The 26,268-nt window shown below is 51.5% G+C and overlaps 2 protein-coding genes across 4 annotated transcripts in view; one reads left to right on the forward strand and one right to left on the reverse strand.

Moving 5' to 3' along the window:
- The window catches only part of Rusc2 (RUN and SH3 domain containing 2), a 47,304-nt gene extending 25,751 nt beyond the window's left edge, over nt 1–21,553 (forward strand). The window contains exons 1-12 of one of the 3 annotated variants that reach the window (XM_031377188.1): nt 1,088–1,511; nt 8,970–11,060; nt 15,845–16,486; nt 16,680–16,865; nt 16,956–17,096; nt 18,088–18,164; nt 18,317–18,491; nt 18,581–18,686; nt 19,327–19,373; nt 19,731–20,550; nt 20,643–20,780; nt 20,863–21,553. In XM_031377188.1, the coding sequence (XP_031233048.1) occupies nt 9,038–11,060; nt 15,845–16,486; nt 16,680–16,865; nt 16,956–17,096; nt 18,088–18,164; nt 18,317–18,491; nt 18,581–18,686; nt 19,327–19,373; nt 19,731–20,550; nt 20,643–20,780; nt 20,863–21,064 (4,557 nt within the window). In that variant the 5' untranslated portion in view covers nt 1,088–1,511; nt 8,970–9,037 and the 3' untranslated portion in view covers nt 21,065–21,553. Of the gene's footprint in view, nt 1–1,087; nt 1,512–8,969; nt 11,061–15,844; nt 16,487–16,679; nt 16,866–16,955; nt 17,097–18,087; nt 18,165–18,316; nt 18,492–18,580; nt 18,687–19,326; nt 19,374–19,730; nt 20,551–20,642; nt 20,781–20,862 lie in introns of those variants that run through there. The other 2 variants (XM_031377190.1, XM_031377189.1) reach the window with 2 other exon arrangements.
- Nucleotides 21,554–21,864: 311 nt separating this feature from the next.
- On the reverse strand, nt 21,865–23,710 carry Fam166b (family with sequence similarity 166 member B). Its single transcript, XM_031376737.1, has 4 exons — nt 23,649–23,710; nt 22,976–23,037; nt 22,542–22,738; nt 21,865–22,395 (listed from the first exon to the last, which is right to left on the reverse strand). The coding sequence occupies exons 1-4, from the start codon at nt 23,708–23,710 to the stop codon at nt 21,865–21,867; spliced, it is 852 nt and encodes a 283-aa protein (XP_031232597.1).
- Between the last annotated feature and the right edge of the window lie 2,558 nt (nt 23,711–26,268).

The following is a 26,268-nucleotide window of genomic DNA, read 5'->3' on the forward strand; positions in this document are numbered from 1 at the left end:
GTGCAGTAAAGGAAACAGTTTGGAGCAAAATCAAATGTGCCAGACTCAGTGGAAGCCACCGAGCCCACCTGGAGCGTGGCTGTTTGGTTGGTTGGTTGTTGTTGTTGTTGTTGTTGTGTGGGTTTTTGGGACAGGGTCCCTTTGTGTAGTTCTGGCCACCCTTGAATTCTCTATGTAGACCAGGCTGGCCTTGAACTTACAGACATCTGCTTGCCTGTGCCTCCCATGTGTTGGGATTAGAGGCATGTTCTACCATGGTTGTCCTGAAAGCTGCTGTTTTGGAGGGTAGCATCAATGAGCAGTGGCACAGACAGAGTCCGCTTGCGGTTCATCTGGCTCGTGTATGGTCCACTACTGCTCGGTTAGTCTCACAGATTGGTCCAGAGCCTGAGCGAGGAGGGTCTACAGGCAAAGCAAAGGCGTCAAGAACTCAGTCTCTTTGCTTTGCCTCCCTTTCTCTGGGAGAAGGAGCCTTTCAGACTCTGCCTCGTTAAAGGGATTCTGCTTCCTTACAACCCTGGTTGAACCCAAGTCAGCCAGAACCCAAAACTGATGTGACAGGCAACTCTGCTTCAACTGTTAGGCCCTCTGAAGAGCCGGGACATCCAACCGAACCCTAGGTTAGGGAGGTGGTCTGCAGCCACCCAGGCTCGGAGCATCGCTGCCACCTGTTCAGAGAAGCCCCCCGGTGGCCCAGGGCTTTTCTGAGGGAAGCCTACCCTGAGGAGCCCTAGGAACCCAGCACTGAGACTGGGCTTCAGGAAAAGCGCCTGCTGCTTTGCTGGCGGAATGCTGATCCGCCTTTGAGATTTTTGTTTTTGTTTTGATTTTTGTAGCCTCTGGGTGGGGCTTCCAGCATCTCCTTCCAGGATGACCCTACGCCCTAACCCAGCTGGAAACCTAACTAAAGAAAAAGCTGGGAAACAAGTAGTCATTCACTGCTGGGGAAAAGAGGAGGGAGGGGCTTCTGGCCAAGGTCGGAAAGGAGCTGCCTGAGAGGGGAAGGAAGGAAGGAAGGAAGCGCCCAGGCTCTGCCCAGACTTCTCCCAACACTCAGGACCCAAGAGAAGCTAGGCTCAGCTCTCCCTGTTTTTTTTTGCTGCTGTCTGGAAAGTCTCCGTCTTCCAGCACCTACTGCCCTCTGTGGCTGACTTCTCTCTCTGTGCCCCTCCCCCAAGCTAACAGGCCGCAGGGACCGACTGGGAACTGAGTGGCTGCACTGTGGGCTTGCCTGCTCCTTTCCCTCCCCAGCCCTCCCCCTTAGTAGCAACGTCACCGCAGCCCAGCCGCCGTGGCAGCAGCACCGAGAAGGCAGGCTGAGATTGCGCAGCCTCCCTGCATCAGCTAGGATGCCATTGTATTAACAGACATCAGATCTTAGGAGATCATCAGCCCGGCTCCCCTGTGCGATCTTGAGGACCAGCGATTCGGCTGAGATTGTCGAGGTAGAGCACGGTGGACGTGCAAGAGGAGCGGGAGCCACCGGGTCCGGCTCGAGGCTCTTTGCAGCGGTATGGCTCTGGGGTGGGGGGTGTGGGAGGTCGCAGCTAGGCAGAGGCAGGATCATCATTAGCATCTGGTTCCTGAAGGGCGGCTTTGTCTCTCGGACAGGGAGAGTGCCAGCAAGCGCAGACAAACTCATCTCTGCATGCATGGGCCGGCAAAGAGAGAGGCTTGGGCTAGTGTTATTTGTGCTGTTTGGTCAAGAAGCAGGATCCGTTTCTTTCTTTCTTTCTTCCTGGGTATTTCTAATGAAGCTGCTGTAGCTGCAGTTGTCAGCTCTGGACACAAAGGCTGAATGGGTGGAGACCTCTCCACAGCTCTTGGAAGTTTATGCTGGAAACCATGAAGGGATCCATGCATCCTTATCAAGAACGTTGGGTGGCTTTTCCTCCACACGCATGCATACATGTATGCATACAGACATACCCACCGTAGAAGCTGCCAAGCTCCAGGTTTGGATGCAGTAAGAACAAATGTTGAGCAAATGCCCCACAGTGTATGGAGAGTGCGACTTTGCGATGCTGAAGGCACCTGACCTGTTATACTCAGCCCTCCTATACAGAGCAGCTTCCTAGCTGGAAAGGACCTAAACATAAGCTAAACTCTTGCCCTCCAATCCACCATCCCGCCCTCTTCCCTTCCATCCTGCCCTAGAGAAGACAATCAGCCCCACAGAGGCTCTCAGCAGGACCTCAGGTCAAGGTCAGATTACTAAAGTACAACAATGAGTGCCTTTGCCTCCCTGGTAGCTCTGAAGAAACCAGAAAAGAAGCAACTAGGTTCCCTGACCAACAGAAGGATGCTGCTGGTGAACAAAGACAGGAAGCTCTCTTCTGCAGTTGTCTTGCCTGTAGGCAGACAGACCCTTAGCTCTGTTTCCAACATTCACCCCAGTAGAGAACTCGGAGGCTAGACTGGAGTTGTACAGTGTGTGGCTGAGCATTTCGGGAGTGTCGTGAGTGTAGGTTAGTTCCCAATGAGCCAAGGACTGAACAGTGGAGCGAGGGGGAAGTGGCCTGAGAACCATGAATGGGCTGGAATGAGGCAGACGAAGCCTGGGAGCCGGGACCTGAAGGGCAGGAAGCAGGACTGACCAGTGTGAGAACATGGGATGACAGTGTGAAAGGGCCTGTGGGCTCAGACTGTTTGGTAGAGCATATAAAAGTGGCCATGGCGTGCACTGCCATGGGACGGTAGGAACCAGGTGTGGGTCATGACCGCACCTGAGTGATAGTAGACACCCTTGAGGGGACACGCCTGGGCTTGGAGCCATTCCAGCTGTGATTGTGAGGAGTGAGCTTCCTATACCCTGTAGCCTTGGTTTCCTCACATGTTAAATGGGTGTGATGACACACACCTCTAACCTCAGTACTCAGGAGGCAGAGGCAGGCAGATCTCTGAGTTCAAGGCCAGCCTCAGCTACAGAGCCAGTTCTAGGTCAGCCAGGGCTACACAGAGAGACCCTGTCTCAAAAGCAAGCAAGCAAGCAAGCAAACAAACAAACAAACCCTCAAAATGGAAATGCCTGTGACTGTTTGGGGATGCTCGGATGGAGTGGGAGATCCCCTGCATCTGTACACTTAGATGTCACATCTTCCTGCTGGCTGAGCCGCTACTCTAGCTACCGAGGTAGACGTAGGTAGGAGGTTCATCTTCTAGGGGAGCTTCCTCCTCCCTTCATTTAATCAGGAACAAATAGTGTGAAGTGAGTTGATTCATCTCAGAGTTCTCGTTTCCTATGACCACAGTGTTAAATTTGCTTGTTACTAGTTCAGCCCACTCCCAGGAAAGAAGTCTAAATGCATCTACATGCACTCGTTCGTGTTTTCTGCAGCGTTTGAGGTAAAGTCAGATGGCTTATTACATTACTCCCCTTTGTGATGTTTGAGTCGGACTCAGTAGCCCAGGTTCGTTTGAACTGACTGTAGCTCAGACTGGCCTTGCACCCTAACCCTTCTCCCTACCCCCCAGATGCTGGGTCATAGGTGTCACCTCCCCAGCTCTCACTTCATTCCTTTTTTTTTTTTTTTTTTTTTTTTTTTTGATGTTCAAAAATTAGAGTTCCTGGATCCCATCTTAATTCTATCGTTTGTTTGCTTATTTGTAATGCTCTGGCACTGAGCTGTGTCTGCAGGCCCCTTTTTTTCTGAATTAAAAAAAAATATGTATGTGAATGTTTTGCCTGAATGTATCTATGAACCCTATGTGCAAATCTAATATTGTACGTAAAGAGAGTCCCCTTACTTAGAGAAGACTATTATTTATGTACATGGTGTGTATTATATACAGATGGAACAGAAAAAAATGGAAATCATCCAGCATTGCTCAACACCAGATCAGCACTGTGGTCAGCACTTTGTTGTGTGTTTCCCATGCATATAAACATAAAAAATAATAAAATGACTTAGAAAAACATCACATACACAGTTCATCTTCTAGTTCCTCTTTAAGTCAGTGCTCATATCACCACATTAACGTTGTTTTGAGCCATGGTCTCACTGTACACCCAGTCTGGCTTCGAACCCTGACTTGGAGAAACTCTTCTGTTTCAGCCTTCTAAGTAGCTGGGACCACAGGACCTCACCATGCTCAGCTAACAGCATGGGGTTGTTTCAGTCACACACACACACATACACACAAACCACTTGCGCATGCACACATTTTGGGGATGGGCAGGGTTTCACTTTGTAGCCCTGGCCGACTCAACAAAAGGCATGCACCACACCTGACTGTATATTTCCTTCCTTCCTTCCTTCCTTCCTCCCTTCCTTCCTCTCTCTCTCTCTTTCTTTCTTTCATGTATATGAGTACACTGTAGCTGTCTTCAGACACACCAGAAGAGGGCATCAGACCCCATTGCAGATGGTTGTGAGCCACCATGTGATTGCTGGGAATTGAACTCAGAACTTCTAGAAGAACAGCCAGTGCTTTCTTTTAACCACTGAGCCATCTCTCTAGCCCCTGACTGTATATTTTCAATTGATTGGTCGTTGTTGGAATTTTAGAGTCTTGTCATCCTTGTTTCCCTCATAGTGTGTAGCCTGTGTGTGTGTGTATGTGTGTGTGTGTGTGTGTGTGTGTGTGACCCATTTTTTTTGTAAAGAAGATAGGAAGTAAGGGAGAAATTGTCTTGTATCTCTTATATCAAAGCATCCTAAAAGCCCTGTCCATTGTTCTTGTTCCTCAAAATGTCACTAAGCCGTTGCTCCCCATTCCTTCTCTTGTTCTTACTTTATTTCTGCAAATGTCCAGCCCTCTAGTCCATCCCCTTCAGCCCTCCCAGCCCACTCCAGCCCACCCACCCCAACGCCCCCCACCCCATAGCGGGCTTTCTGCCTCACTCCTCTTCCCAGAATCACAATCTTTTGAGGGGTTTGTTTTTGTTTTTTTGAGACAAGATCTCACTATGTAGCCTTGGCTAGCCTGTAGCTATTGAGAATAGCTTTATTCTCAATACATTTTCATAAACTGTTCACTGGGTAACCATTGCCAGCGCTGGAGAGCAGTACATTTTTGTCATCCCACAAAGATCCTCCTTAACCATTAAGCAGTTGTTCCACATCCTCCAGCCCTTGGAAACCGGCAATCTACCTTCCATTTCAGTTGGCTTTCCTGTCTTAGGCATTTCATGTAAGCCATACACCACACGAAGGAGTCATTTGTGATGGCTTCTTTTTTCTTAATATCATCTTGTAAGGCTCCTTCATGTTGTAGCATGTTCTAGTGACTCAAGCTTTTATTGCCAAGTAATAGTCCACCGTATGTGTAGATCACATTTGTGCTAATTTTTAGCTGGTATAGAAAATAATGGGAGACATATTTACATCTTACTTATTCATTCATCGGCTCTCAGGCTTTGTGGTCTTGCCGTGTTCTTGGTTACTGTGCAGCTGCTGCAGTGACTTCTGTGGTCGACTTCCTCCTCCCCTCTGAGTTCAGTCCTAGAAGTGGGGTTGCTGGTCTTGTGGGCCAGTCTGTGTAAGAGTCTGAGGGACGGTTAGACTGTTTTTCAAGGGCCTGTACCATTACAGTGCCCAACCATGTATGAGGGCTGAAATCTCCATGCCGTCACCAAGCTTGTGGTTGCTGTAGGTTTTGGTTTGGGGACCCTGTTGGGAGAGCGGTGGTATCTCGCTGGAGTCTTATTTTCTTAATAACTAGTGATATTGCCCATCTTTTCATCTTGCTAAACCACACATATGTCTTCTTTAAAGAAACATCTACTCAGTGATGGGCATGGTGGCACATACTTCTAACCCTAGTTCTCTGTAGGCAAAGGCAGGTAGATTACTGTGAGTTGAAAGCCAGCTTGGTCTACATAGTGAGTCCAAGGCCATCCAGAGGTATATAAGGAAAGAAAGAAAAAGAAACCAAGAAGTTGTAAATGTTTTATTAAACGAAGTGTTGTATAATTTGATTAGAAGCCACTGTCAGAAGTCTGATTTGAAAGTACTTTCCCCCACTCAGTGGGTTGGCTCTTGTGTGTGTGTGGATGGATGAGTGAATGTGTACCGACCTCAGGGGTCATTACTTGAGACTTTAGCTTTGAGACGGGGTCCCCAGCTGGCCTGGGGTTCTCCGGCAGACTAGGTAGGCTGTCTGGCCAGAGTCCTAAGCCTGCCCTTGCCTCCCCAGTGGTGGGTTTCCAGGTGTGTGCCATTGCACCCTGCCTTTCTAATACAGAGTGTGGAGACCACACTCGGGTCTCCATGCTCGCAGGGTGAGCCCTTTACATCTGACCTGTCCCCTGACTCACATTTAACCTTTTTACTGGTATCCTTTGAAAGCACAGCAGTGTTTAATGAGGTAAGAAACACAACCATTAGGTTAGGTTTACCACGGTTTACTCTAGAGTTGGCAATGGTCTCCATGGGTAAAGCACTTACTTAGCATACATGAAGACTTGGGCTAAGTCCTTAGCACATATAAACTAAACATGGTGGTACATGCCTGTGATTCTAGCACACGGAAAGTGGAGGCAGGAGGACCAGGAATCCTTGGCTAGATGTGGATTTGGAGGACCGCCTGTGATACAGAGACCCTGTCTTTAACTTTTTTTATTCTTATTTTTTCTTCTATAACTTTTTTGCATTTCTATTATTATTATTATTATTATTATTATTATTATTACTACTACTACTACTATTATTATTAAATTTATTTTTTGCACTCCATATTCCATTCCCCATGCCACCCCCATCCACCCTCTGACTGCTCCACATCCCACACCTCCTCCCCATGCCCCTGTCTCCACGTGGATGCCCCGACCCTCCACCCTCTTCTATAACTCTTAACCTTGTAACTTGGTTTAATTTCTCTAGTTTTTGCTTTTCGACATCCATGCTGAATATCATACTCAACACAATAGCACTTACAGATCCAATAAAGAAGACTTACTCTCAGAAGGCTTAATTTTAATGTGATTTAACATACATAATTGTAATGTATAATTATGTTTAGTTGTAACTTACTATAATTGTCCCTCATGCATACAGTTATTGGACATTTGCATTTCCCTTTAATGCATTTCCTTAGGCATGTGTAACTTGTCTGGCCCACAACTTGTCTGTGGAATACTTTACTGTCTTCCACACGAGGAGCTTGGCCCTTTGGTCTAAATGAGTTAAACTTTAAGCAATCAGTGCTGTCAAAGGCTCAGTTAAGTGATTAAGAGAAAGAGTAGGTAAGGGGGAAGAGAGATTGATGGATCAGAAGAAATGAGTCTTGGGGAGTCTAGGAGAAAGAGGCCTGAGTCTGACAGCCCAGGCAAAGAGAGTTTGAGAGATCATTTCTGCACAGGGCCAAGAGACCAGAGGACCTCACGGCTGACAGAACATTAGCCTCTCGGAGATAAGACCTGGATAGAGACTTTCCAGGAAATCCCAGTAGTGAAGGTTCTAGGCTACTGATTTTCAACCTGTGCATGGTGACCCCTTTGAGAGTCAAACGACCCTGTCCCAGAACTCTTCATATCATTACATATTAGCACATAATGATCCAAAGCAGCGAAATTACAGTTATGAAGTAGCAACAATAACAACTTTATGGTTGGGAGTCACCACCACATGAGGAGCTGCATTAAAGGGTTGCAGCATTAGGGAGGCTGAGAACTATCGCTCTAGGCTAAAGCAAAGCCAAACTGGGGTACTTTAGAGGTTCCGAATCCTAACCTGAACAATAAGAGTGACCATGCTCCCTGTGTAGGGAGAAGTCGGTGTCAGCCACACTTGTGGTTATCCGATGTTCCCTCCACTGTACTCAGGAAGCTCTGCTCCAGGAGTGACACAGCTCTCAGACACTTAGCCACCCACCAGAGAACACACACAGACTGAAACAAGGCCCTCAGCATGTATGTAGCAGACATGCAGCTCAGTCTCCACGTGGGCCCCCCAACAACTGGAGTGGGGGGCTCTCCCTAAAGCTGTATCTGACTGTGGTATCTGGTCCCCATCGAGGCTGCCTTGAGTGGCCTCAGTGGGAGGGGATGCCTAATCTGGCGGAGATAGGATTCCCATTCTCAGAGAAGAAGAGGGAGGACTAGGAAGAGGGGCAGCATTGGGCTGTAAGTAAGTAAAAAACCAATAGTAGCCCCCAGTAAGCAGAGGGAAAAGGGTTCTGGATCCATGGGGGGAGAAGAAGGGTGCTGGCAGTCTTTGGTCAACTGGTATAGTATGTTTTAAGATACATTTCTTACAAAATTATAGCTGACTTCTATGAGTATGTGATATATGTCTAATTTTCTTCTCCTCACCTATAAACTTGCCCCCCCATAGCTGTGCAGGCATCGTTGGCCCTTCCCTTAGCACCTTGTGCTCTTCAGACAGCATACATGGTTTTTCTTAGTTATGTCCTGTGTATGTGTGTGTGTCAGTGTGTATGTCAGTGTGTGTGTGTGTGTGTGTGTGTGTGTGTGTGTGTGTGTCTTTGTGTCTGTGAGGTCATTATTTACTGCTTAGAGGAGAATGGGAAGGCCTGAGAGGTATCTCTGCGGGTAAAGACACTTGCCACTCAACCTGGCATTCTGAGTTCACGTCCTGGGACTCAGACAGTGGAGGGAGAGAACAGAGCCACCACAAGTTGTCTTCTGACCTCTGTACACACACTGGGGCCCACACATAGACGCAACCGCAGACTCTCTCATAGTAAATAAATGGAATTGTAAAAAAAAGAAAAAGGAGGACCATGTCCCCGAGCTCCACACCCTCATATGTGGCATTAAAAGAGGCCTGGCCTTTTCCTGAACCTGGATACACAGTGGCCTTAAAATGAAGTGGGGCCTCCCAACAAGGGCCTGTGCAATACAGAAAGTGTAGGCATGCCCATGTATGTTGTTCGCCTGTGCTGTCAGAGCTCCACCTTGACCCAGAGTCTTTATTCCTCGTGGATTCTTGTCCATCTGAAGAGTTTGGGGCAGGGCCTATCCCTGATTTCCAGGGAGGTGACTTTAGGTTCCCTTTCTCTTCCAGGTGTCAAGCTCTCCTGATGAAATGCGTTCTGCCCCACTGGGCTCCAAAGGCAGTATCTGGTGCTGTTGATGCCCTTGTTGGAACTTTCCAGAATGGATAGCCCCCCTAAGCTGACTGGAGAGACCCTCATCGTCCACCATATCCCCCTAGTGCACTGCCAAGTCCCAGACCGGCAGTGCTGCGGGGGCACAGGGGGAGGAGGTGGGGGCCCGAGAGCCAATCCCTTCTGCCCCCCGGAGCTGGGCCTCACCCAGCCTGACCACGACCTAGGACAAGCCGACCCCCTTCTGTACACCAGCCTGCACTCAGCGCCCGGGGCGCCTACAAGGTCTTCAGACAGCGTCAAGAGCAGGAGTCGGGATGGACGAGGCCCTGCAGCTCCCAAAAGGCACAATCCCTTCTTGGTACAGGAAGGTGTGGGTGAGACAGGACTCGGTGACCTGCTTGACGGCAGCACTGGTGACAGTGTCACCCAGCAGTCCTTCCACCTGCACAGCACCAGCCAGCCCTTCCATCTGTCTTCTTTCCAGCTGCCACCGTCTGGCCCCGGACAGGGCAGGCCATGGGGTGCCACACGCAGTCGGCCTGGAGTGGTGGAGGGGCAGGAACAGGACCCAGCGACAGCCTTGGGGACCCAGTGCAGCACTAGCCACTGCTGCCGCCCAGAGCTGGAAGCTGAGACGATGGAGCTGGACGAGTGTGGGGGACATGGGGGGAGTGGTAGCGGAGGTGGGGGCAGTGATATCTCTGGCTTTTCCTTTGAACAAGAGTGGAAGCTCAGTTCCGATGAATCCCCAAGACACCCTGGACGCTCCGGCTTGGGAACCCAGCACTGCCACTGCAGTAGTACGTCCAGTCAGTCGGAGGCGGCTGACCAGTCCATGGGCTATGTCAGCGACTCCTCCTGTAACAGCTCCGATGGTGTGCTAGTCACGTTCAGCACCCTCTACAATAAGATGCACGGCAGCTCCCGTGCCAACCTCAACTCTGTCCCCCAGTCCTGCAGCGACTCCTCCTTCTGTAGCCACGCAGACCCTGGAGCCTTCTACCTGGACCTGCAGCCCTCCCCGGCTGAGTCGAGAATGTCTTGCGAGTCCCACCACCCTGAGAACAGGGACAGGGAAGAGGGCTGTGGCTGTCCTCATGCCTCATCCCCTGAGCTCGATGCCAACTGCAACGCCTACCGCCCACACTCTGAGCCCTGCCCAGCTGTAGCTGACCTCACAGCCTGCTTCCAGAGCCAGGCCCGCCTTGTAGTGGCCACACAGAATTACTATAAACTTGTCACCTGTGACCTGTCCTCGCAGTCCTCCCCGAGCCCAGCCGGCTCGTCCATCACCAGTTGCTCTGAAGAACACACCAAGATAAGTCCTCCACCAGGCCCCGGCTCGGACCCAGACCCCAGCCAGCCCTCTGAGTATTACCTCTTCCAGAAGCCAGACATCCAACCAGAGGAAAAAGAAGCAGTGGGCTCCTCAACAGAAGCAGCAACCGCCGTGGGCCCCACTGTACTTGAAGGGCAGGTTTACACAAATACTTCCCCCCCCAACCCCAGCACTGGCCGGCAGCGCTCTCGAAGCTATGACCGAAGCCTGGAGCGCAGCCCCCCTGTCCGCCTGGGCTCACTGGAGCGCATGCTAAGTTGCCCAGTTCGATTAAGTGAGGGCCCTGCAGCCCTAACCGGGCCTGCTTCCCCACCCAGGAGGGTTACCTCTTTTGCTGAGTTGGCCAAAGGCCGGAAGAAAGCTGCGGGCTCTGGCTCCCCCCCACTTCGAGTGAGCGTTGGAGATTCTTCCCAGGAGTTCTCACCCATCCAAGAAGCCCAGCAAGACAGGGCAGCCCCACTTGATGAGGGCACTCGATGTAGCCATAGCCTGCCATCCATGCCCTTGGGGCCCAGCCTGGACCTCCTTGGCCCAGAACCCTGGTCCACCCAGGTTTCTCAGGGTTCCCAATCCAGTGAGATGCCACTTCCTACCCTCAGAGCTGCTGGGCAGGGACCCTTGGCCCAGCTGATGGATCCTGGGCCTGCTCTCCCAGGGAGCCCAGCCAACAGCCATACCCAGAGGGATGCAAGAGCTAGAGCTGACGGTAAGGAATTCAGAGAACATCACGATATGCATTTGTTCTGTACCAGTCTGGGCCTCTCTGCTCCAGCACATGTGCTGCCCCTGGGGTGGGGACAGGGAGAAGAGAGTGCCAGATAGATCACTAGGACTTGGAGACTGGTGTCCTGGGAAACCATGAAGGAATTACTGACAGAGACTAGGCATGTGGTCAGTTGTAGACGTGCAGGGATTTGCAGGGGTTAAGGCAGCTCGGGGACATGTCCACCAGGGACAGGGAAGCCACACCAGGTAGCAGTGACGTTTGCTCTCTGATCATCAGTGGTACTCCTGCACTGAGGCGCCAGAGACCTAGGCTGAATAGGATGGCGTGTGCCTCCAGAGGCTGAGGCAGGATAATTGCTCGAGGGCAGGTGGCCAATGTGAGCAACAAAAATGACCACTTCTGTAAAAAAAAAAAAAAAAAAAAAAAAAAGCCAACCAAAAACTCCAGAAGTGAACCTTAGCCACGTGGGCTCCTAAGCCAGCACCTTATGGTTTATTCCATTTCGAGTAATTCCTTTGTCGCAGGATCTGTACTGATGCGGAGCTAGAGACTCCATCCTCCAGGGATTCCAAGGAGGGGCAGAATCAACGGGCAGAAACAAATAATGCAAAGGAAATAGTGTAGGGTGCCGGTAACCTAGAAGGGTATCCCTGCTCGGCCGGCATGTTAGGGGACTCAGCGGTTTGCATTTAAGCCTGGAAGAAAGATAAGGGTTAGGTTTTGTAGACTGTCTTCCAGAAACATTGTAGGCTCATGGAAGAGCCTGTTGTACAAAGCCACACGGGCACAGAGTCTGGTACTTCCCAGGAAACCGCAGTAGACTAGTTTAGCAGAGCCGTGAGGGTGGGGGTGAACCACTGAAGGATTTTCAACAGGAGAGTGGCCGTGTTGGTATTGTTTGGCTTGGTTTTTCTGTTTGCTTAATAGCACATTTTGAGTTGCATTTTCGGAAGCTCCTTGGTGTGTGGGGTGGGAAATGTGGAGAAGTGTCTTCCCGACAGGAGAGACCACCATGTGAAAGGCACTGGATTAGGAACGGTAGTGAGCCTCTGAGTTCTAAGCACGATGCTTGACTTACTCAGTGATCTCTAGCCCAGCCTAGGAGGGAGGAAGGAGGGGAGGGAGGGGGGAGGAGGGGTAGTTAAAACTGGTCATCCATGAAGAATGTGTGGAATTACAAAGTAAACAAGAATAGTGCCTACAGACCCTGTGACTTAAGAGCTGAGCAGAGCAGCCCTCAAGGTTGGAGATGAAGTTGGCCTTGAGGAGCACATCTATAATTCCAGCATTTAGGAGTCGAAGGCTGAAAAATCAGTCGGAAGTTTAAAATGGGGGCCAGGGAGGTAGCCTGGCAGGTGTAGGCCCTTCCAGTCCAAGCTTGGCAACTTGAGTGCGATCCTTAGAACCTACGTGAGGGGAAAGAGCCAGCTAGCTCCGCAAAGTTGTCCTCTGACTCCCACACTTGGGCATGCACACAGTTTAGATTCGAAAGCATATACTTCAGCCAGACTCGGTGACACCTACCTTTAATCCCAGCACCCATGAGGCAAAAGCTTGGTAGACCTTTGCGAGTTTGAGAGCAGCTTGTTCTACATGGTGAGTTCCAGGCCAGCCAGGTCTGTATTGTCTTGAAATGTTTAAATATTTTAAAGGTGATCTGGAGAGGTGGCTTAGTGATTAAAGCACCTTGCCAGGTGTCACAGTCACCACCCTGGAAACCTGCAGATGCCACCAATACCTGGCAGCTGTGGCAGCCTACCCATAATTCCAAGCTCAGGAGGCAGAGGCAGGGACACCCAGAACATGCTAGCTGTGAAGACTTGACCGTATCCAAGAGTTCCGGATTTGAGGTAGCTGGGTGGTCAAGGATGAGTCTCAGTATCACCTTGGGGCCTCCGCAAGTACTCACATTACATGCAAACATGTACACGCACATACACACCACATGTACAAGAACAAAAGAAAAGGAGAGGAGAAAGGATGAGACAGGAGGAGAGGGCCAGCCGGCACTAAAGTATTTTCACTAGACTAAAAGATTTTAAAGAATTTTTAATATTTTTAAAAAGTAAGTATTTTTCTAGGGTCAGGGAGATGGTTCAGCCCTTAAAGGCATTTTCCAATAGGCTGTTTGATCCTGAAGTCTAAATGGGGGAAGGAAAAATTTAGCCTTGATTTCCATATGCCTCTTCCCATGTACACACACAAAATAAGGTTTATATTTTATTTTTTAGCTATTTTGAGGCAGGGTCTTGTGCATCCCAGGTCATCTTCAAACCGGGTAGCCAAGGCTGACCTTGAGTTTTTGATGCTGCTGCCTCGGCTTCCTGCTGGGTGTCCCTCCGCTGTGTTCCCTCCTCCAGGTGTACTCAGCCCTTAGGACTGACCCAGCAGGCCAGGCGGACTGCCTCACTGGGCAGGCTCTCTACCTGAAGAGCTTCCTCCCCAGGCCCAGTGAGACTCCGGTGACCCCCATCACCGGTCTTTCCCCCAATTCTATGCACTCTTTTTTTAAAAAAAAGTCAACAAATGAGTTGACAATTGGTTGAATTTATGGATAGCAAGGACAAAGCAGTTTGGACATGACTGGGAGAAGCTGAAACACCTCCTGAGAACCCGAGCAGCAGGGTTGACATTTAGGAAAAGGGATCTTGCCAAATCTTGATAGAACAAAACTAATAAAGCAGAGGCCAGAGTGAAATTCGATTTGCAAAGTGTCCTTGAGTTGATTTGGGGTGAGTAACAGATTGCAAAATGTGCACTGGCCATTTCCAAAGCCCTGCACAGAGGTAGACTCCAGCGGGCCATGGTCCCTCCCTCTCTTCAAACACTGAGCACTGACTGGCTTCCCAGGGAACTCTGCATGCTACATTTTAAGAAGGCACCCAGGAACTGGGGCTGCTTCCCAGGTACACAACATGTGTGATCTTTGAGCAATGATTCTTTGAGCAATAACCACAGATAAATTCATTTTTCAAGAAACTAGATTTATATAAGGTGATTTGAGGTAGAGGAGACTAGACTCAATCAGAAGTAGGAATTTGTTCATTTAACTGTTCGGTGCCTATGATGTTGCCCGGGCCTTAGAGGCACAGCAACTGAGAGGATTTGGCCCCAACTTCTCTGGAAATCCTGTGAAAAGTAACAGATGAGAAATACTTCCTGACACTTTACAAAAAGGAAATGAAATAGGGTGAGAGGGCTCCTGGGCCAGAGGTCTGAGCAGGAAGATGGAGTCAGGCAGAGCACAGCTGGGACAGGGGCCCCAGGGTGTTAGTGACTAGGTGTAATTAAGGACGGAGTGGAGGTGTGTAGAACACATCAAGGAAGACAGACTGTCCTATAAGCACTCGGGTTGGCAGGGAGCGTGAGTCTGAAACACTTCTATGAGCCTGTGTGGGTACACATCCCTCATGACTCATTGACGTGAATAAGAAAGATGGCCCGGCAAACCCAGCCTGACATCACTGCATGTGTAATGTGATGTGGTGGAGAACATTGGCCCCAAAAGCCAGACTCTGGCTTGGGCAAAGTTCTAGGCTCTGCTATTTCCCAGCTGAGTGACCTTAACTTGAGACAATGACTTAATGTCTCTAATTTAAATTTCCCTGATCTGTGTGTAGCAAGGTGGCTCATACTTGTAACACAGCCAACACTTAGAGGCTGAGGCAGGAGGATCCGGAATCCAAGGTCAGTCTTAGCTACGCAGCAAGTTCAAAGTCAGTCTGAACTACATGAGACTCTGTCTCAAAAAACAAACACAAGTAAGTTTCTTGATCTGTGGAGAAATGAATTTCTGCCTCTTAGTTGTTGAGCCACGCCCAGGGTTTTAGGCTCTGTAAGTATATGTGGCGCCACCTTGTGTTCATTTAGATGTCTGCAGCAGGAGCGGTGTTTGATTGAGATAAGAGTTCATCAACAAATACCGTGGCATCCTGCATTGTTCTAGACCTCAGTTTAGTTCTGAGACCTGTGATTTAAGGGACACTGACCTGAAAAGTGGCTGAAGAAAAAAATCCCCAGAGTTGGAGAACATCTCTATTCTAAAGAGAGTAGAAGTGGATTTTGAAGTTCTTATGAGGGGATCATGGGAGATCAGGATTGTGAGAGCATAGAGATATGAAGAAATTCGGCCAACTTGGCTGCAAGTAAATACATGTCTTGCTGCTGAATTTACTCAAAGATGGAGTGAAGTGTGTGAGTGGAGACGGGGTGATGGGTAGAGAGCGCTTGAAGTCGGCAACATCTTGGCACTGACTCTGTAGGCGGTTCTGCCATTGACAGAAACGGAAGGTATCAGGAAAACCCAGGCAGATGAGAGATGAGAAGAGTCTGAAAGCTTCCCCGGGAGGTGGTTTAGGAATAATGTTTCTAGCAAGGCTGTTTTCATTTAAAAAGAGAGCAAAGCCCCACAGCAGGATGGTCTTGGGAGCCATCTGTGTGAAAGTCTGAAATACAGCCATCTTTGCAAGGAAGCACGTGCTCAGTGAGGTGAGCATGGAGCCTCCAAACATGTCTTGACACTGGGGAGTTGAGAAAGTGGAGAGGCAGCCGGCAGTCCAGGTCATAAAACACAAGATGGGCTTACAGGGAGGACCGTGTCCCCTCCTCAAAGGGGAAAGCCTGCCGGCCCCTATTCGGGTCCTGCAGCCCAGGCTAGCCCATCATCCCCATTGGGTATCACCTCCTAGTATCTCTTGGTTCTTCCTCTCGCTGGGGTTTCAGTGTCTCTGTATCTCAGTCCTTCTCCATTGCTGTTGCTACAGGGGGTGGCACTGAAAGCCGACCCATCCTTCGATACAGCAAGGAACAGAGGCCGACCACCCTACCGATCCAGCCGTTCGTGTTCCAACATCACTTCCCCAAGCAGCTGGCCAAGGCCCGGGCCCTCCACAGCCTTTCCCAGCTCTACAGCCTCTCGGGCTGCGGCCGAGCACAGCAGCCTGCTGCCCCACTGGTTATCTCTACTGCTCAAGTCCCAGCCCCAGCTCCCTCAGGAGAGCCCCAGGCATTCACCTCACAGACCACTGGCAGAGGCGCCAGAAACGCTGGACCTGAACCAGAGACCTCAAGGCCATCACCCCTGGGAAGCTACTCCCCGGTCCGGAGTGCCGGCCCCTTTGGTTCTAGCACTGACTCATCTGCCTCTACCTCCTCCCCGCCTCTGGAGCAGGGCACAGCAGCAGACAGTCTACCACCGTGGAGCCGCACCTGTCCTCCTCCTGTGCGCCCTGCCACCTCCCAGCAGCCACCGAAGGAGGACCAAAAGATTCCGACCTTGGCTGAGTACAGGCTTCATGGCACGGGAAGCTTGCCACCTCTGGGCTCTTGGAGATCTGGCTTCGCCCGGGCAGAGAATCTGGCTCGAGGAGGTGGCGAGGGCAGCATGGCCTCCAGGCCCAACAATGGTACGAACTCCATCCGTAGCCCAAGCAAGCCAACATCTCCTTTGGGTGGGTTCTTAAACACTTTGAGCAGGGGTCACATCCACAGCATCTGGAGGTGATTGACATGTCGGGTGATTGACAGGTCATCTCACACGGCCGCTGGCTAGAGATGAAATGCTGTCTCCTCCTAATTTTTCCTCTCTTTTGCTTCCAGCCAACCACCTGTCCCCTCAGGCCCTCAAGTGGCGGGAATACAGGAGGAAGAACCCTTTAGGGCCACCTGGTTTGTCAGGAAGCCTAGATCGAAGGCCACAGGAAGCTCGGCTGGCCCGAAGGAACCCCATCTTTGAGTTCCCAGGTTCTTTTGGCACAACCAGCCATCTGAACTGCCGGCTGAATGGTGCGTGGCCAAGGTCCCTGGTGTACCCAGGGCGAGCCGGGAAGGACCTGAGGGAGAGCTACTCAGGATTTTCTTTTCCCTTCTTTCCAGGTCAGATTGCAAAGCCATTGTCACTGACCTGTCCTGACCTGCAGGACCCCTTCTCCTTAACGGAGAAGCCCCCGGCTGAGTTTTGTCTGTCTCCCGATGGCAACTCCGAGGCCATTTCCATCGACATACTTCAGAAAAAAGGTACACATCCACACCCAGCCTGGGGCAGGGATCCTGCCATCCACGCTGGTGGGGCCTGGTACCCTACTAGAATCCTTCAGAAGACCTCGGTGTTTAAAACCCCAAATACCAATACAGAGCATTAGGGCGGGAGGTAGAAGTTTGTGTCTGAGTGAGCGAGGGCCATGTATCAAGAACTTAAGAATCAGGCTTCGGCCCCTTCCCTCACCAAATTAACTACAATGAGAGAGACTTACACATAATTTAAAAATATTTCCTGGAGTCTGGCATGATAGTGTGTACCTTTTTTGTTTTTGGTTTTGTTTTGATTTGGTTGGTTGGTTTTTTTAATTTTTTTCCGAGACAGGGTTTCCCCATGTAGTCCTGGCTGTCCTGGAACTCACTCTGTAGACTAGACTGGCCTCGAACTCAGAAATCCGCCTGCTTCTGCCTCCAAGTGCTGGGATTAAAGGCGTGCGCCGCCACTGCCCAGCCGATAGTGTATACCTTTAGTTTACCACTTGGGAGGCAGAGGCGGTGGATCCCTGAGTTCGAGGCCAGTTTGTTCTACCTAGTCAGTTCCAGGATAGCCAGGGCTACATAGTGAGACCATCTTAAAAAGACACAAACAAGCAAACAAAGCCCTCAGGTACTCTAGTTGAAGACTGTGGTGAAGCGACTCTGGGCAAGCATGCTGGTGACAGAGAACAAGGAGTGACAGGAACATGCTGGTCGGCAGGGGAGTGACCAGTAGCCTGGGAGCAACTTCAGGGTAAATAACCAAGTGGGCCAAGGGGCAGGAGCGCCGCAAAGGAGAAGGCAGAGAGAAACGTAAAGGTCAGAGAGGTAAAGCCCTCCATGTAGAGAGCAGTCGGCCCTCTGAGAAGGAAAGAACGGCGAGAACCGGTGGGTGGGAGAGGCAGCTTCCTGTTTCCCCACCAAGGGTCCACCTCCACCAGGTGGGCTAGAGTCTCACAAAAGGGGACCTGCCACATCAGCTTCTCCCCCGCAGGGCTGGTAAAAGCTGTCAACACCGCTGTGGACCTTATTGTGGCCCATTTTGGCACGAGCCGGGATCCTGGCGTCAAGGTATGCTGGCACAGGCAAGAGCTGAGCCCTGCAGGCTTAGCTGTCACTTCTCTTTGCTCTCTTGAATCCAGAGATGGAAATGGCTAGGGGGATCCAGGAGGGCCAACTAGGACCAAGGTGAGGCTTCTCACAGTCGCCCTATGCACCTGCAGGCAAAGCTGGGGAACAGCTCTGTGAGCCCCAATGTCGGCCACCTAGTTCTGAAGTACTTGTGCCCTGCAGTCCAGGCCGTGCTAGAGGATGGGCTCAAGGCCTTCGTATTGGATGTGATCATTGGCCAACGTAAAAACATGCCTTGGAGTGTGGTCGAGGCTTCCACACAGCTAGGTAGGTACTAGATTGCCACCCGTGGACCCCAGACTGAATTTAGGGTTCCATAAACTAGAAACGTGATCTCCAACCTGTCTTTTTCCCAGGCCCATCCACCAAGGTCTTGCATGGCCTCTGCAACAAAGTCAGCCAATTCCCAGAACTCACCAGCCATACTATGCGCTTCAACGCCTTCATCCTCGGCCTGCTCAAGTGAGTGTGTAGAACGGCAAGATGGAAGCAGCCAGCCCCACTGTAGTTCTGCTTCCTCTAAGGGGCTGGCTGCCTGGAAGGAGACAGAAGGGGTGTCTACAGCATCTCTGCAAGGCCTTGGGATCCCTTTACCCAACCCAGGAGCCGCCTCTCGGCAGGCACTGACACTTCCCACCACCAAGCGCCTCCACTTCAAACGCCATGGGCTGACCTGTTTAGAAAGGAGCTGGGTTTCCCAGTGTTCAGGGTCTGCAAACTGTGATCTCTCAACTCCAACCCTGCTTCTAAATCCTGCTTCAGACCTAAACTCAGCTTAGAACACATGTCACGGTAGTTCTTAGTAGTGGTAGCTGCCCAGTCGTTCCCTTTGCCCCCAGCAGCCTGTCCTCTCAGTCAGTCATCACCCTGACTTACATGCAGGCTGTCTCCATTCCAAGAACTGACCGACTTGTGAATCTCGTGGGTTCACCCCACTTCCCACAACCCCAGTGACTTTCCAGATGGCATTTGCAGGGTGAGCCAGCCTGCCCCTGCCGTGGATGTTCATCTGTATTTCCTCCCTGTATCTGCTCTTCTGCACCCGCCCCCTCATTATCTAGCTGTATCCACAAGACTGAACTCTTTCCCTGTCTTCCTACAGCATCCGGTCCCTGGAGTTCTGGTTTAATCACCTCTATAACCATGAAGGTAATGCCCACAGCCCGCTCCACTTACCCCTTCAGTATGGAACGTTGGGGAAGGCCACCCAGACTTTCATTCTCAGAGTTTGGGGCATCTACTTGACTTAGAACCTTGAAGCAGCAGCAGACTTAGGGAATCTAGCAGTTAGGGTGGCCATGAACCCCAGCCTTTCTCCCTAAACTCAGAGCTGCCATTTCAGGTGATGGAGTGTATGCTCAGCATACCGCAGCAGGCTTTGTGCACATGAAAGCAGAGTCCACAGCCTGTACAGATGCATGTAGCTGCTTCTCATTGTCCCTGTCAGGCCAGATCAGACTTGTGAGTGTGACTTGTGAGTGTGACTCTGTCCCTCTCTTTCCCCAGATATCATCCAGACCCACTACCAGCCCTGGGGCTTCCTGCGGGCCGCACACACGGTGTGCCCTGGCCTCTTTGAGGAGCTGCTGCTGCTGCTCCAGCCCTTAGCCCTGCTGCCCTTCAGCCTGGACTTGCTGTTCCAGCACAGGCTGCTGCAGAGTGGGCGGCAGCAGCGGCAGCACAAGGAACTGCTGCGTGTGTCCCAGGACCTGCTGCTGTCTGCGCACTCGACACTGCAGTTGGCCAGGGCCCGAGGCCAGGAGGGCCCTGGAGACTTGGACAGGGTGGCTCCTGGGGAGCGGGTGAAGGGGGTGGGTGCCTCAGAAGGTGGAGAAGAGGATGAGGAAGACGCGGAAGAGGTGGCTGTGGTGGCGGGGAGCTCGGATCATGGCAAGTGGGCCCGAGGGGGTCAGGCTGGCTGGTGGTACCAGCTTATGCAGAGCTCCCAGGTCTACATTGATGGCACTGCTGAGGGCTCTAGATTCCCTCGCAGCAGCAGCAGTGGCGGTGAGAAGAAGAAAGGTGTCGGCAGTGGGGGGCCGTCCCAGGCTCCACCCCCTCCGCCTCGGGAAGGTGTAGTAGAGGGGGCGGAGGCCTGCCCTGCCCCTGAGGAGACCCTTGGCCAAGAAAGGGGCTGGCCTTTCTGGATGGGGAGCCCCCCTGACTCTGTGCTAGCTGAGCTGAGGCGTAGTCGAGAGAGGGAAGGGCCCATTGCCCCACCAACGGAAAATGAGGAAGGGACCCCAGAGCCTTCACCTGGAGGCATCAAGTGGGGACATCTCTTTGGTTCTCGGAAAGCTCAGCGGGAAGCCCGGCCCACAAACAGGTGAGTGTCGCTACTGGCGTACACAGTGGTGTGGCAAAGCCTGGTTTAAATCAGGACACAGGCAGAACTAGAATCTGTCTCCTCTCCCTTAGGCTGCCTTCGGACTGGCTGAGCCTGGACAAGTCTGTGTTCCAGCTGGTAGCACAGACAATGGGGGCCCGCCGGGAGCCGGAGCCCAGAGAGAGCCTGCAAGAGCCTCACCCCCCAGCCGTGCCCTCCAAACCTCCGTGGTACGCCCAGGGGAATTGAGTATTGGTAAACTAGACTGGCTGTTGATAGGGCTTCTCCGACCCCCGCTTGTTGTTTCTCCAGCGAGGTGCAGGCTCTGTGCCACCATCTGGCCACAGGCCCTGGACAACTGAGCTTCCACAAAGGAGACATCCTACGGGTGCTGGGACCAGCTGGAGGAGACTGGCTGCGCTGCAGCCGTGGCCCTGACACTGGCTTGGTACCTCTGGCCTATGTGACACTGACCCCAACTCCAAGTTCACCTCCTGGGAGCAGCCAAAACTGAGGCCTTGTGCATGCTGGTGGCCTCAGGGACCCTCATATCCCCCCACCCCCGAGACTCAGAGCCTGAGAGTCCTTCCCAAGCCCTCAGGCTTGGCTACGGAAAGTATGCAGAGAGCTGGGGGCCACGTATCTCCATGCTGGCGCCTGCTCCCCATGCTCAGTATTAATTACCCCTTCTCAGTTGTCCCAGACCTCCACCCGGGGAAGGAGGGGAGGGACGCACAGTGCTGGGCTGCCAATATTTCCATGGGTGTAGACAAGTGTGGAGGGAGGAGGCCCAGAGGTCATCTGTAGGTTCACTAGGTCAAATGATGATGAAGATGGTTAACAGTATTGGGGCCAGAGTCCCAGCCCGCCATGCTGTAAATAGGCGGCGACCAGTGCCTGGTGGTCAGAATAGGGAGGAGCCCAGGCTTCTGTTTATGTATGTATTTATTTATTTATTATTTATTTATTACACCTAATAATAAAAAGGTGCTCAGCCTCCAAACCGTTTTCTTTGTGCCCCTCCCCTACCGACCTCTCTTCATCCCAAAAGGTTCATTCACTGGGTTAGGATGAGAAGGGAGAACTGGAAATCCAGGTACTTAGGCCAGGAGCTGTTTCTGAGTAATGCTGAGGCCCAGAGCATCATGGGTAAGATGCCCAAATGTACTACCAAACTGGAACTTATATCCTGTGTGGCCAAGAAAGTCTGTCATGTATAGCCAGAGAGGCATGAAAAAGACAGTTAACTCTCAGTTGCATAGACTCTCCAAACTGCCCTTTAAAATCTGCTCCCAACTCCCAGCTGAGCTGCCTCTAAGTTTCCTCTCTAAAGCTAAACCCCAGGATTGGACTGACATCTCTCTGTGCCTGTCTATTCCAGTTCCCCCAAGAACCCCACCTGCACACACACCACAGTCCCCGGAGCCTCTCAGGGGCTCTTCTCACTTGCCACGTAGCCTCTCTAGTGAAGCAGAAGATCCAGATTCTGAAAGTTGGGGCTGGGAAGCCGTGGGAAGAGGTTTGGGGTCCTTCTGTGCCCTGCCCCGTGAGCACGTCTGCCCAAATTCCTGCAGCGCCTGGTTGGTGAGCACAGGGAAGCTGCCGCCAAAGAGGAAGCGAGCACGGGGCACGTAGCCTGTGAAGCCTGAGGAAGCGAGCACGGGGCGCGTAGCCCATGAAGCCTGAGGAAGGGAGCACGGGGCACGTAGCCCGTGAAGCCTGGGGGTGGGGGAGATGCTGAGTCAGGACATCCTGAGGTCTCCCCATGCCTTTCACTACCCACGTCCTCTCACCTGACATGAAGAACTTCTGGGGATCTGTATCATCCATGGAGTAGGGGGAAACCTGGAGGGAGAAGTTAATGAAAGACAAAGAACTAAGTTCAGGCTCCCCTGAGACAGCTGGCAGCCAAGCCCCATGCCCCATGTTGCCCCTAGGCAAAGCACAAGTGCCCACCCTCACTCCCACCCCACCAGCCTGCCCCATCTCACATGTGCCGACTTCTGCTTTAGCTGTGGCTCCTCTGCCTCCGGCCCTTGGTCTTTCTCCACCTCTTTCTCTCCCTTGGTTCCCCCTGACAGTTCATGACTCTCCCGCTCCCTGCACCTTTGTGTAAAATCACTCATAGCTTCAGCCCAAACCTGGTTGCAGTTCTTAGCAAAGATGAACTGTGCCTGTGGTATAAAACCTGACGGAGAAGAAGATGTGTTAGCTCAGGACACGTTCTCTTCGAAGGGACACCCATTCAGACATCTCTACAGACCTGTATACCCAGGGATTATGCTGGAGCTGAGCCTTTCATGCCCACGCCTGGGAGGCGGCGGCCTCCTGGAAATTACGGGAGATCTTGGAGACTGGATGGGAGGCAGAAGTGTGCGGTGAGCAGGAGGCCAGGCTAGACCAGGAGGGCCTCGGAGTAGCTGACCAGTCACCTGCCCATAGGTCTGGCCCACGCTGAACTGAAGTAGCGGGCAGTGTCCCGTATACCTGAAGCACAGGATCCGTCCCTGAGCTCCAAGCCGACTGACCCTACCACCACCAGCACCGTGCCTGCATCAGGAAAACCCTGCTCTTGGTGTGCACTTGCCCCAAGTGTTTGTGTGTGTTTATTTTTAGACGTGTCTCACTCTGCAGCCTAGGCTCACCAAACACCTTTGATCCTTCTACACACACACACACACACACACACACACACACACACACACACACCTGCCCGCCCCATGCTTGGCTCAGGCCAATCACTCCTTCCCCCAGCTTGAGTTTGTAGGTCTTTTTTTTTTTTGTTCTTTGTCTCTTTTACCTACTGTGCTCGGTAATCATGAAATCAATGAAGTTACTACATCCCCAGCCCTGGAACTCAAATTTCCGAGCCCTCTGCCTAGGTGTCCAATCCTTCCACCTTTTACCTTGTTTCCATGGGGAAAGCATCACAAAGCTTTGTTAGACCCGGCTCCTACAGCCGCTTGATTCCCCTTTCTATTCCACACCATAGACACCCCAGTTCTCAACTTAACTCCAGTGTGTAAATGAACAGCCTCCTATATCCCAAGCCCCATTCCCAGAAGCAAGCAGGAGAATACTCTGGGGAGAAGTCTTACCCTGGAATATAATGCGGATTCTCGGGGCTGAGCCCCGGGATGAAAATGTTGACCACAGCCATGGGAACGAAGCAGTTCCTTTTATTTCCCTTCCAGGAGGGACTCTGGGACCTGTGTACTGTGTCCAGGGCTATGGGGCCCGAGGAAGGGGGCGGGGCCGAGGGTGGAGAATGAAGGCCCTGGAATGGGGGTTGCTAGGGTAGAGCAGGCAGAGCGGGTGGAGAGCTGCTTGGTCTGCCCTGGGGCGGGTGCCATCCCGTTAGGTGGAGCCGGGCAGAGGCTGAGGGGGGCATAGCTGCGAAAGTCTCAAGGTGGGAGTCGAAGGGATGACGCGTGCCAAGTCATTTGGCTCTATCTCATAAGATTTCCTGCTTAAGGCCCTCCCTGGCTGCAGAGAGGGGGCTGTGGTGCCCTGTGAGGGTTATGGAAAGGGACTTCAAGGAGAGCTTGAGTCGTCCAGAAGGAGATAGTGGGGGTGGGGGACGGGGCAGTCCTGGAGATTCTAGGCATGATCAGTAAGATAATTTGCACTAATACAGGGGTTATTTACTAGATAGCTGCTACACTCCAAATCATCCACTCACTAATCATGCCTTGCTCGGCTCAGCACCCAGAGTGCCACGGACTGGGTTGCTTCGGGGACTCCTTGTTCCGAGGGGTGATAAGAGTTTTGGCCTGCCAGGTGGTGGCGGCGCACGCCTTTAATTCCAGCACTTGGGAGGCAGGTGGATTTCTGAGTTCGAGGCCAGCCTGGTCTACAGAGTGAGTTTCAGGACAGCCAGAGCTATACAGAGAAACCCTGTCTCGAAAAGCAAAAACAAAAACAAAACAAAACAAAAAATTAGTTCTGGCCTGGTGGGCAAAGAATTCAGCGAGTGACAAACAGAGATGACACAAGGGAGTGTGGTATCTGAGTGTATTTGCACAAAGTGAAAATCAGGCTTATATAGTATACAGAAGCAGGGTGAATGTCAGGGATCACTAGGCAGGTAGTGGTCACATCAAAGTCAGTAAGATCAAACAGCCAGGTGTAAATGATTCCCTCAGTAGAGCAATAGTGCTCTTCCCCGCTGGGCTATCTTGGCAGCCCTAAGCAAATTCTCTTGGTCTGTAGCAGGTAAGCACCAGGAGGACCCATTCTAGCAGCTCCTGGGAATAGTTTGGCTTGTAACACAAACATTAGTTCAGGAAACTTTTCAACTACTCTCTAGTTTAAAGTAATCCTGCCTTGTGTGGCACTGCTCTTCGAGTTCTGACTATGTTTACAGGTAGCAATAGTGTCTGATTACTATCTCTAACTCTGGAGACACCCTGTCTGATAAAGCAGCTTCCTTATGGGATTCAGTAGGCAATAATGCCTGACCTTATTGCTAATTCTGGGGACACCTTGTCTGATAAGGCAGCTTCCCTTGTAAAAATTCCAAGCTAACAGCTAGGAAATCAATTAGGATCATTGAAACAGTGGAGGCCAGGAAACAATGTTAAATCTCAGTTTTAGCTATAACGAAATATTTCTTAGGGCACCTTTATGCCTGAATAAAGAAAGCATGCAGATCTCTCCACAGACTTTAGCAGAGACCAATCTGGAACACATCAGAGCTGGGAGATGTCAGCGACTGAATACTCAGGAGGCAAGCTAGCTCCCTTTGAAGCCATACGCCTCAGGTCCCTGATCAGGTTTTTTGGACCTGACACGCAGACATAACTGAAGTAGACGAGTGCCACGTGACACCTGAGGATGGCAGGATGCACTATACGGAAGGTTCCACGAGCCTCTGGGTAAGACTGAACCACTGTCCTCATGTGCCAAAGATGGTACTGTTTACCGTCTGCTCTGAAGGCCAGATTAATATATACCAATGTGTTGGCTCTGGGAACGCAGGTCCCACACATGTTAGGCAAGTCCTCTACCACCCCAGTATATGCCCCAGGACACAGAGATAAGAACTCAGAAGAATGTGAAGCCAGAATTGTAGAGTGGGGCAAGACCTGGGGCATGAGGCCCACCAGGCTTTGACTTCTATCTGAGGGCCTCAACCTCTTGGAGCAGGTACTTTAATGTCCTCTGGCCCCAACTTCTCCAAACTCCAGTGTGAAGGTTAAAATTCCTGAGCTTACTAAGGCTCTGAGGGTCAGCGGCTTCGCTGAGGTAGGTGAAAGAAGTAGTGACTAAGACCTCACAAGAATGCCTCAGCTTCTGATGCAGGGAATGTGGGTGAGTGGTAACCCTGTGGGAGTGGGGGAGGGGCGCTCCCACTCAGAAGGTTCAGGGAAGGAGAGTCATGTAAGGTTAAAGGATTAAAACCAGCAGGAAAGTCAACTTTGCTTTTTAAAAACAGTCCAGGTTGTTAACCTGGGCTTCTGGCACTCTGGACAAGATGGAAGGAGTATGCTGCAGCTAGAAGGGTCCTGGGGGATAGATAGCCTTAGCTCCTCTGAGAGAGGCATGCAAGAGGAAATGAGGTTGCTTTCTGCCTCTGAATGGTCCTCGATGTGATGGTGGAATGACCTGACCTGCAGGTCACATTATTCAGGGGAACGAGGAGGATTATAACCTGTGAATAAAGAATGGGCGAGAGAGACGACAGGACTCAAGGAAGCATTGCTTGTCAAGAGCCAT

Source organism: Mastomys coucha, unplaced genomic scaffold (assembly GCF_008632895.1).
Source record: "Mastomys coucha isolate ucsf_1 unplaced genomic scaffold, UCSF_Mcou_1 pScaffold18, whole genome shotgun sequence".
In the NCBI taxonomy this organism is placed as follows: domain Eukaryota; kingdom Metazoa; phylum Chordata; class Mammalia; order Rodentia; family Muridae; genus Mastomys; species Mastomys coucha.